General features: G+C 40.2%; 1 protein-coding gene across 5 annotated transcripts in view; it reads right to left on the bottom strand.

Annotated features, from left to right (window-relative positions):
* The window catches only part of PPP2R2B (protein phosphatase 2 regulatory subunit Bbeta), a 496,093-nt gene that overhangs the window by 75,228 nt on the left and 408,857 nt on the right, over positions 1–12,008 (bottom strand). For all 5 annotated transcript variants that reach the window (XM_089673007.1, XM_089673008.1, XM_089673009.1 and 2 more), the window contains one exon: positions 1,400–1,565. In XM_089673007.1, coding sequence (XP_089529133.1) covers positions 1,400–1,565 — 166 coding nt within the window. The remainder of the gene's footprint in view (positions 1–1,399; positions 1,566–12,008) is intronic.

The raw sequence follows: 12,008 nt of genomic DNA, 5'->3' as shown, positions 1-12,008 counted from the left end.
TTCTTATTTTAGTAAATAACCTCCTACATCTGCTCAGCATCTTTTCTTATTGTTCACATTTGTAAGATCCCTTTTAAAGCTGAACTCCACAACAAATTATTGGTTCTCATGCAGTGGGACTGTGCCCGCACTGCATGGGTTAATGGCTAGTATTTTTGTAGGGGCAAGTAGAGCGGAGATATACTTACCTAATCCTCTGACTCTCCCAGCACAAGACTGGTCCGGCAGCCCCATGCTCCAGCAGTCTTGAATAGTGGACTGTACCTGATGTCATCATGCCCAGTGCAGAGTCCATAGCCCAGGAGCAGTCAACTGCTGGGAAGGAACGGAGGAACGAAGGATCGGGTGAGTATATGCTTTTTGCTCACCCCTAGACAAAACGTGCAGCTGACCTGTGCAGTGTGGGCAAAGCCACATTGCATGGAGGAAGAAAAACATTTTTTTCCCCAGAGTTCAACTTTAAATATGTGCATTAAGCCTTATCCTATAGCTGTTCTCCCAGGTTGACTATCAATTTCTGTAGCATTTAGCTTTGCTGTTAAAGTTAAATACATGTTAAATCTTATCAGAAATTAGATTTAGAAGTTAAGTAACATACGCCAGTCAAGTGTGACTGCATTACACCCTACTGTTACACCAACTTGTTTTCAGGTGCTGAAGCCGGAGCTACTTAGAAGATTACTGGATGAGGAAAGCACAGGGGGGACCTCAGTAATGGGATGCCTGATGCTTTCCAGAGTTTAGTAAGCAGACAGGTTATATAGGAACCCACACTATGATTGGTAAAAATGCTATTCTAGTTATGCAGCTTTGAGCTGTGTGAATTGCAAAACTGGCTGAACATAAGTATAAATATTTCAGAAAGCCTAAAATAGTTTTATATTACATATGTTCATTTTCACAACTCCTGGAGCCATTGGCTGAAGCTCAGTTTTAAATACCCATCTAAGGATTAAACTCTGTGCCTCTGTGTTTTGGATGAAGGTTTCTTGTATACCACAAACATTGTTTACATTTTTGGATTTATACATGATGGACACTAAAGATGGGATTGTTCCTGGTTAAGTAATTTTACATATAATCTGTTTGCTCCCTTGTCAGTACAGACTATAAAAAAAAATGGTGCCTCAGTACCTGTTGTAAGACTAATCAATGTCAACCAAAAGGGAAGCCCCTCTATTGAAGTAATTCAAACATCTAGTAACTGGTTTCCACTAAATGAACAATTGCCAAGTATTTCTCATTATACTAGACACTAGCATAGCAGTGTGCAGCTTGGTATCCAATGGCAAAGGGCTATGATTTTCCACAGTTATGGTATGCCACAAAACTGCATACATAGTTCTAGCGCCACATGACATCATTTACTACAAGAATCAGAAGCCGTTCCAAAACTTACCATTAGTGGACAGCAGAAAATATGCAGCATTCTGTTGGGGAAGCCATCTTATTTTGTTTATTTTCTCTTCAATCTCTAAACTTTTCAAGTAATCGAATTCTGGCTCGTGGCTCTGGAAGGTGCTGTAAACATTATACTCTCCTCTTCGGTGAGGCTGGTTTTTGCTCTGCCAAGACAAAAACACAAAGTAAATATAGACACATCTGCTAATAACACAGTAGGAAATATACTATATGTCCATATAGCCAAAAGGATGTGGTCAACCTTTCAAATGATTGAATACAGGTGTCTACCATTGAAGGGTATTGTTAAAGTAGTATTAAACCTAAAACCAAAAACGCAATGTATTGCAAGTTATCAATCATTAGCAGTGGTGGTTTCACTAGTTTTCTTTTTTAGGCTTTTTCCCTGGTGATCTAAACAGTAACACACCTCCTGTTTTGGAGTGCTTCCACTCTGGATGAAAGAGCACAGGAGATTGTTAGACACATTAGTACATTTAGATACACCGCCTATACATTTTTTAGCTGAAGTTCTTGTTCAATGTATTAGTTATAGCAAACAGTTTGTTTTTCGTTATTTGGGATAAAAAGGTTTTACATAAATAAAAAAAATCATCATTCTAAGCACCTGACAGTAGTAAATGGTTTGTCTCAACCCTATAACTGCTACATCTGCAGAACAGCTTGTTCTGTTGAAAAACAGACTTACTGGCCAGATCACCGGATAAAATAAAGGAAAGGAAAGCCTAAAAATAGAAAACCAATACAGCCATCACATATAAGAATTGGTAAGCTGCAATATAATAAATGCTTGCTTTTATGTTTAATACTGCATCATGCAAAGATAATTGTGTTAATCCAACCATGTGACAACAGTTTGGGGGAAGGCCCTTTCTGTCCCAGCATGACTGTGCTCCTTGTGTACAAAAACAGGTCCAATGACCTAAACAAAGCCCTGACCCTCAACACTATTGAAAACCTTTGGGGTGAACTGGAATGTCAATTGTGTGCCAGGGCTTCTCATCCATCAGTACTGGACCTCACAAATTTTTTTTTTTTTGGCTGAATGGGCACGATTTCTTACAGGCACTGTTCAAAATTTAATAGAAAGCCTTCCCAGATGAGAAAAGGCTGATAAAGCTGCAAGGGATATTGGTGATGGTGGTGGTTGACTCCAAATTAAAATGACATTAAACGCAAGACTATTCTTCAAAAATCATGCATTTAACAGAGCTATATTTGATTTTTCATTAAATATGTTCTGTCTATTTTTGCATCCCTGTACTGTCCTGCATACACTCCCTGGTGTGGTCTCTATTCCCTCTCTCACTGCTTTTGGAAAGACTAGTCCCTATTAATATGGTCAAAAGAACTGCTTTATGCACACGTAGCACTACCTTCTTAGGAGTCACTGAGTTTTGGGTCCCCTTAAGCTCTGCACAGCCAAGAACACACAGTTTTCCACACTTTGCATTCAAAGTCAATAAACAGTCCTTGAACTTGGTTTTATGGTTTTTATTAAGGAAGCATCCTGCCAGGGGACTGGCCAGGGTCCCACAGACATGCAGATCTGGGCTTTGTTCCCTCCTCCACTCCTCTAGAAACCTCTCAGGTGTCTGGAGAGGTGGGAAGGCTCCAGAAGACCTGACCTGTTAGAGCCTCCTAGCCTATCCTGAGCTAACCTCACTCTCCAGGCTGACTCATCCCCAAGGTGCTACCCAGTCTCTGTCTAAAAACTATCCAACTAACCTGGAGAGCGTTACACTTGCTATATATCCCACACTTTTTATATCCTCTGATCTTACTGCGCATGTACTGTTTTTCGGTGCATTATTTTCATTCAAGTACTGTAGGCGTTGATAGTTGGGTAGAGAATTGCCTAAGAGGAGTAATGGGATGCTATATGCGGGGCCTGAGCGAGTCTGCATAAGTCTGTAGTCCATCTCGGGAGGAGACTACATCCCCACATACCGTAACTGAACATGAGCGTGTAATAAAAAGGAGTTTCAAGATTAGAAGACTAACAATAGAAGGTACATTTTGGAATTAAAATTCTATATAACTGTATATGCTGTATACAGTGCCTTGAAAAGTATTCATACCCCTTGAGATTTTCCACATTTTGTCATGTTACAACCAAAAAGGTAAATGTATTATATTGGTATTTTTTGTAATAGACCAACACAAATTGGCACAAGATTTTGAAGTGGAAAGAAAATGACAAATGGTTTTCAAAATGTTTTACAAATAAATATCTGAAAAGTGTGACGTGCATTTGTATTTAGTTGCCTTTACTCTAATCCCCCTAACTAAAATCTAGTGGAACCAATTGCCTTCAGCAATCACCTAATTGGTAAATAGAGTCCACCTGTGTGTAATTTAATCTCAGTATAAATACAGCTGTTCTGTGAAACCTTCAGAAGATTGTTAGAGAGCATTAGTGAACAAACAGCATCATGAAGGCCAAGAAACACACCAGACAGGTCAGGGATAAAGCTGTGGAGAAGTTTAAAGCAGGGTTAGGTTATATAAAAAATATCCCAAGCTTTGAACATCTCAAGGAGCACTGTTCAATCCATCATCCGAAAATGGAAAAAGTATGACAACTGCAAACCTACCAAGACATGGCCGTCCACCTAAACTAACAGGCAAGGCAAAGAAAGCATTAGTCAGAGAAGCAGCCAAGAGGCCTATGGTAACTCTGCAGGAGCTGCAGAGATTCACAGCTCAGGTGGGAGAATCTGTCCACAGGACAACTATTAGTTGTGCACTCCACAAATCTGGCCTTTATGGAAGAGTGGCAAGAAGAAAGCCATTGTTGAAAGAAAATCAAAATAAGTCCCATTTGCAGTTTGTGAGAAGCCATGTGGGGGACACAGCAAACGTGGAAGAAGGTGACCTGGTCAAATGAGACCAAAATTAAACTTCGTGGCTTAAAGCAAAGTGCTATGTGTGGTGGAGAACTAACACTGCACATCACCCTGAACACACCATCCCCACTGTGAAACATGGTGGTGGCAGCATCATGTTGTGGGGCTTCTCTTAAGCAGGGACAGGGAATTGGTCAGAGTTGATGGGAAGATAGATGGAACCAAATACAGGGAAATCTTAGAAGAAAACCTGTTAGAGTCTGCAGAAGACTTGAGACTGAGGCGGAAATTCACCTTCCAGCAGGACAACAACCCTAAACATACAGCCATAGCTACAATGGAATGGTTTAGATCAAAGCATATTCATGTGTTAGAATGGCCCAGTCAAAGTCCAAACCTAAATCCAATTGAGAGTCTATGACATGACTTGAAAATTGCAAAATAGCTCAAGCTCTTTCAGACTGGATGGAGAGCATCTGTGAACAGTAAAGCAGATGGGCAAACATTTCACTCTCTAGATATGCAAAACTGGTAGAAACATACCCGAAAAGACTGCAGCTGTAATTGCAGTGGTTCTAAAATGTATTAATTCAGGGGGGCTGATTATAAATGCATGCCACACTTTTCACATTTTTTAAAAAAAAAGTTTGAAAACCATTTAGCATTTTCCTTCCACTTCACAAGAATGTGCCACTTTGTGTTGGTCTATCACATAAAAAGACACTTTATTATTTTTTTTAATCAATATTTTGTTGGTGTGAGGGATCCTAAAAAAAAGTGGGGTTAGCCTCACACATTTTGAAATCACATAAAGGATTATTTCTCCTTGAGTGCACAGCCAAAGTGCTCCATATTCCTGCTAAGCAGACTATAAGATGCAGAATGGTCACTTCCACCTGTCATGAAGCAAACATGAAAGCTGCCATTACTGCATTCCTTGTATGAAAAATGCTATTTGCCTTGGTGTCTTGCAGACCTATAATTTCAGTCAGTGACTCACAAATGAACACTTTTCTCTTCCTGATCTGTCCAATAGCAATCCTGAACTGACAATGAGTCAACGTACTGAAGCCCGTGAGTTAGGTGAAAGAGCCAATCAGCTAGCATTTTCAGAGGGAGATCAGCAATAGCAGCCCCCTATATTTTATACTATTTATATTTAATCTTTACTCAAACATTAAATACTGTATAGGGTATACCCATGAGACAGGATTTTCCTAATATTGTAAATTGAGAGCTAAGCAGAAACTGTTTACTTTTAGACCATCTCTCACCAACATTTATACAACCATATGAACAAAGCACAGTAGAGGAGGAAGGCATAAGTCACTCCTCTGACCCAGGGTTTGTGAGCTTAACCTTTTTTCTACAGTGCAGCAGTTGAAAACAGCAAGACATTCAGCATTTTGTGTGTTTATACACACTGAAATATAAAGGTCAATACAGTGGTTATAGAAATGAATCACCACCCTTTTTGTAATGAAGGCACAGTTTTTGTTTTATCCAGCTGTATTTATGCAGTGATACTTAGAACATCTAAGTGAACACCAATATGTCAGAAAAAAATAAACAGACTCACTTAGTTGGAAAAAAAAAAAAAAAAAAAAAAAAAAAAAAAAAGATTCCCCCGCCCTTCTGTCAGTATTTTGTTGAAACCCTTTTGTTTTAATTACAGCCTTTAGTCTGTTGGGGTATGTCTCTACTAACTTTGCACATCTAGACTTTGCAATATTTGCCCACTCTTCTTTGCAGAACTGCTCTAGTTCAGTTAAATTTGATGGTGACCGTTTGTGGACCACAGCCTTCAAAGCCATTCCACAGATTTTCAATGGGGTTTAAGTCTGGCCTCTGACTAGTCTATGCAAGGACATTCACCTTTTTGTCCTTCAAGCATTGTGTGCTCATTTTTGCTGTGTGCTTTGGGTCAGGTAAACCTTCTTCCCATTGACAACTTTCTGGCAGACAGCAGCAGACTTTCCTCAAGAATTTGACAGTATTTTGCCCCATCCATTTTTCCTTTTTACAAGAGCTCCAGTCCCTGCTGCAGAGAAACACCCCCATAACAGGATATTACCACCTCCATGCTTTACTGTAGGAATGGTGTTATATGGATGGTGAGCTGTATTGGATTTCTGCCAGATATATCAATGCAACTTTAATCTCATAAAACCATAACACCTTTTTCTATGTGGCCTAAGAATCTTCAATGTGCATTCTGGTATAGCTTAGTCATGACGGCATGTGGCCTTTCTTGAGGAGTGACTTATTCTTGCAATCCTCCCACACAAGCCACATTTGTGAATAATTTTTGATATTGTTGTCACATGCACACAATGAACACACTTTGTCATAACTTCTTCAGAGATGCTGGAGGCCTCTTGGTAGCCTCTCTGACCAGTTTCCTCCTGGCATCTTCATCCAGTTTGGAGCGACATCCTGATTCAGGGAGGGTCTGTGTTGTACCAAATACCTTCCACTTCATAATAATAGACTTCACTCTACTTCTAGACATTGATAAAGCCTTTGACATTTTTTTATCCATCTCCTGACTTGTGCCTGTCCACAATTTTATCTCAGAGATCTTTTGACAGTACCTTGTCACCCATAGTTGATGGTTTGCTTCAGCTCACTACAGGGACTGAAATGCTCCAGGAAAGCTATTTTCATGCTGAACTAATCAAAATGACCACTGGGGGATTCTTTTCTATACAGAAAATGTCTCATGCAGTTTTGTAGATTTTAAACTTCACTGCACCGTGGAAAACCCCTATTGTGTGTACTTCTACATTTTGCATAGTGCATTAGCAAAACACACATTTTAAATGCACATAAAAGGTACAGTATTTTTGAAATACACAAAAACTGGTAACTATAGGTGTATAAGTGTGAATGGGCTCTTCATCTTCTGTGTAGGTTTTAGGTTTGAACAGTGTAAACAGTTCCTGGCTTCTTTTTCACAAGTTTAAAGAGAAAATAAATTGCCATGAAACAAACATACTAAATATGCAGGCAATATTTATCTAGCAATAACCTTAAACTTAATACATAAAAAACAAAAACAAAAAAACACTACTTTGCTCTTTGACCACCTGCCATCGAGCTGTTGCATATAAACAGCCAGATGGCTCACTCCTGAGGGCAGGAGAGCATTTTAAAATGTCCTCCCGTTTACGCCGCTCATGTTCGCCCTGTAGAGCAGCACTCTGTAACTGTGGTGTCTATCAGACAATGCAGATCACAGAGAAAGTTAGAGGATTGTCCCTGCACTATGTGATCACCGTAACCAATCACAGCAATCACATATGTAAACAAAGGCTACTACATATGTTACAGTTCACATGTTTTCTTTCATACTGATCAGCTGTGAGGGGATTGTAGATCGTTACCCCAGTGATCGACAAAGATGATCAGGGACACAGGCTGGTTGCACTGGCATACAGTGTCACTAAAGTGGCAAGCCAAGGACCCTGATCACTGTCCACCCCTGCACAGTATTACCATACCACAGCAGCCAGTGTCCTTGATCACTAGCCACCCCAGGACAGTTGCACAAAACCAATGAAGCCAGCCAGTGTCCTTGATCGCTGCCACACCAGTAAGTGTCAGACCAGTGTCCTTAATCACCACACCAGTCCACTGTCACCATTATGTCCTGGCACATTTTGCTGGCCGGAAGCTAAAAAGTATGGAAAATTTGAGTGAATAGCGAAAAACAGTTTTGCTTTTGACTTTTGGCGATTTCTGGTGCTTGTAGTGGTTTTATTTTTTTTCTTTGGGGTCTTGCTAGCAGTTTTTACTTTTTGAAATCACTTTTCTGTAACATTTTAAATAGCATTTTTTTCCCTTTCCTTCAGTCTGCTAATTAAGGGGAGGGGTTAATTGGTCACAGGTACTATATAACTTTCTGTAGAACTCACTCTGAGCTTGCTCAGTTTTGAGCTTGCCTGTATTTTGCTTGCTGGACCTTTGATTAAGTGGAGTTAAAAATCCGGTGTTGTAAACAGGAGTCTTCTAACCTCTAAGTGACATCTGATATTTCCTGTTAGTAATAATATTATTGTAACTGGGATAATGAGTGCATACAGGAAAAATAAAAAATGTTCAACTTTAAGAGAGCCAATTTTCCAAAACTGAAAGCTGCTCTCCAAGACTGGGATGGAATATTGGCATAGAGTTTAAAAAAGAGTTTAAAAAAGACCACATACATACATTGCTTGAAAAAAAATATATTAAGCAACAGAAAGCATGGATTCATGAATGACAGAAGTTGTCAAACAAATCTGTCCAAGGTTTTGATCACCTTCTCATAAAAGAAATCAGAGGGGTGGCGGTGGACGTGGTATACTTGGATTTTGCAAACACGTTTGGCACCGTTCCCCACACACGGCTAATGTGTAAGGTAAAGTCTACAGGCTTGGAAAACTCAGTATGTAAATGGATAGAAAACTGGATAAAAGATTGTTTTCAAAGAGTAGTGGTTAATGATTCATACTCTGAATGGTCTAGGGGTGTCAGTGGTGTACCCAAGGTTCAGTGTTGGGACCTTTACTTTTTAATATATTTATAAACTATATAGGATCTGGAATTAACAATACCATTTCAGGCTTTGCAGATGACACCAAGCTGTGCAGTGGAATAACGTCCTGACAGGATGTCTCCAACTTACAAGCAGACCTCAATGCACGGTTTACATTTATCAACATTAAACCTCATTTGCCACAAAGCTGCCCAATTAAAGTTATGCACTTGGGGGCTAATAGTGTGCATGCATCAGACATACTAGGGGGAGTATAACTGGGGGAATCAATGGTGGAGAAGGATCTTGGAGTTCTAGTAGATCAAAAGCTTAATAATGGCATGCAGGGCAACTAAACTGATAAGAGTCATGGAGGAGCTCAGCTATGAGGAAAGAATAGAGGAACTGAATTTATTCTCTTGAGAAGAGACGAGTAAGGGGAAATATGATCAACGTATAAATACATCAGTGGTTCATATAGTGAACTCGGTTTAGAGTTATTCAACTTAAGGATCTGGAGGAAAAGATGTAATCTCCAACTACGGAAAAGTTTCTTTACAGTAGGAGCTGTGAAAATGTGGAATAGACTCCCTCAAGAGTTGGCGCTGGCCAGCTCAGTGGATTGCTTTAAAAAAGGCCTGGATTCTTTCCTAGATAAACAGAACATAACTGGATACTAACATTTATAGGTAAAGTTGATCCAGGGAATATCAGATTGCCTCTCGGATGATCAGGAAGTAATTTTTGCCCCTGCAGGAGCAAATTGGATCATACTTTGGGTGGGGGGTTGCCTTTCTCTGGATCAACTGTGGATATAGGATAACTTTTTTCCTATGGTTGAACTAGATGGACTTTTGTCTTTTTTCAGCCAGACTAACTACATAACTATATGTAAGCATACCAGTGCAGCCAGCCACAATGTCCCTGATTATTGCCATAGCAGCCAGTGTTGTCAGACCAGTGGTGCCAGCGATTGCTTTGCTGATCATTGCCACATCAGACCAATGCAGCCATAACAGCATTCAAGATCACGGTCACACCAGTTCCAGTGTCACCAGACCAGGGTAGGCTAGCAACAGTGTTCCTGACCACAGACACGAGTCCCAGTGTCACCAGACTAGTGCAAGCCAGCAACAGTGTTCCTGATGACCTACATACCAGTCCCAGTGTCCCCAAACCAGTGCATCCATCAACAGTGTTCCTGATTGCTGTCACCTCAGTACAGTGTCACCAGAGTGAGTGCAGTCAGAAACAGTGTTCCCCATAACAACCAGACAAGTGCAGTTTTGCCTCTGCCTGCCACCTGCACTGTCCCTGGCCTGTTTATCGACAATGTTTACATCTGCTACCTGGACTAATCCTTTGCCTGTTTGTTGACCACGTCTCTACCTGCCACCTGAACGGACTCATCTGCACATTGCACTGACTACATTCTAGAGACATTAGTTCTATCCATTCCCTATAGAAAACCATAGCCTGTGAACATAGTATTCTTGGTAGCCACCACGTACCAGCAGGCTAGGTTTGATTTACATATAGAAATGAGGACTGCTATAGCTGATGCTACATAAATCTATATTCCTTGACCACTCATACATAGGCTATCATTACGATATACTGTTTTTGATACAATATTGGTTAATTTTTGTCATACAGGAGATACTCAGTCCAAACATTGATTCTTACATATGTGATATCCCCATACTCGCAAGAGGAGTAGAAGAATGTGTTTGGGGTGTAATTCTAGCTGTGTCCAAGCTGGGAGAGAAAAACCTTCTAAAATCAGACCTGTGTAAAAAAAAAAAAAAAAAAAGTTTCTAAAATTGCATGGAAAAAATGGAATATTCAAGATACTCACTATGCCTCAAACTCTTTTGGGTGTTTGCTTTCCAAAATGTGGTAATTTTGTAGGGGTTTCTACTGTCCTGGTGCACCAGGGCCCCCAAAATGTGATGGGTTGTCAGGAAATTAGATGTGTAATTTATAGCCCATTGCAAGCCAAAGGTGTACCTTGGACTTTGGGCCCTTCTATGTTTAGTCACTAGAACTGAAGGGGAAAATCTCCAGTTTAGTTTGCTTGTGGGCTCCATTTTGTGCCTCCTACAGTTGGGTGATTGTTGGGATATAGTAGATGATAGTTTCTGTCCTCTCAGGCCAAAAGTGTTACTAAACCCACAACAGTAAAATCAGTCTGTATATGCAGAAAAGCATGCTTGTTCTATTCACTGTGGAACCTAAGGGGTTAATCCTCTGCATTGTATAAAAACGCTGTTTGATCCTGACTTCTCTGATCCTCCTCTTGTCCAACGTGCCCCCTTCTTATCTCCTGATAAGACATATCGTGTGGAGTCACTCTGCACATGCATGTGATCAGCACAGGGCCAATCAGCACTGTCCAGACAGAGGTCAAGGGTTCTGCATCTTCCTAGAGCAGAATTACAACTCCTCCTACAAGCTTTAACATGTGATCAGCTGAAAATGATAGAAGCCACAAGACTTTTGTAACTGCTGATGAGAAAAGGATTATATTTATTAAAATAAGTGCACTTCCATTTTCTGTGTACTGTGGGAGACCAGATATAGTGAATGCAGGGTCCTGTGTTTAGTAACACTTTAATTGACAGGTAAGAGGGTAAGCTTGTCTGACAAAATTAGTTTATCTTTATATCTTTGATTTCTTTTAATGTTCACCACCACAGCATAATTACCTATAGTCTGGTCAGTACATTGGTTTTTCTTTTCCTCCTCTCAGACCAACATCCAGAGTTTGGAAACATTTCCACAGTACAATTTCTACTGAGAGAAAAGCTGCAACTTGCAAATATTGTGAAAAGAAATATTCTTTTCCAAATGCTACAAGGATGACAAAACACATCTTTGCATGCCGGGAGAGCCCCGAAGACATTAAAAAATACATTATGAAATTAAATGAGGACCAGAATGACCAACAGTGGACCAACACCAGCAGATGACATGGCTCACCAAATCAACACAGATGTGGAAATTTCACAATGGACTTCAAGCATCTTGCAGTGTGTGCCTCTATATTCTTCCTCCATACTCTTGCATCTCATTTGAAAACCAAGGACCCAAAGTTGCTCTCATCAGAAAAGAGGACTTTGGACCACTGAGCAACAGACCAGGTCTGATTTTCTTTAGCCCAGGTAAGAAGCTTCTGACGTTTGTTGTTCAGGAGTGACATTTGAAGCCCATGTCCAGGA

This window comes from Staurois parvus, unplaced genomic scaffold (assembly GCF_062004578.1).
Source record: "Staurois parvus isolate SC_StPar_1 unplaced genomic scaffold, SC_StPar_1.0 ptg000133l, whole genome shotgun sequence".
NCBI lineage: Eukaryota > Metazoa > Chordata > Amphibia > Anura > Ranidae > Staurois > Staurois parvus.
Note: the sequence above shows the minus strand (reverse complement) of the source record. Positions and strands in the feature narration are given on the sequence as shown.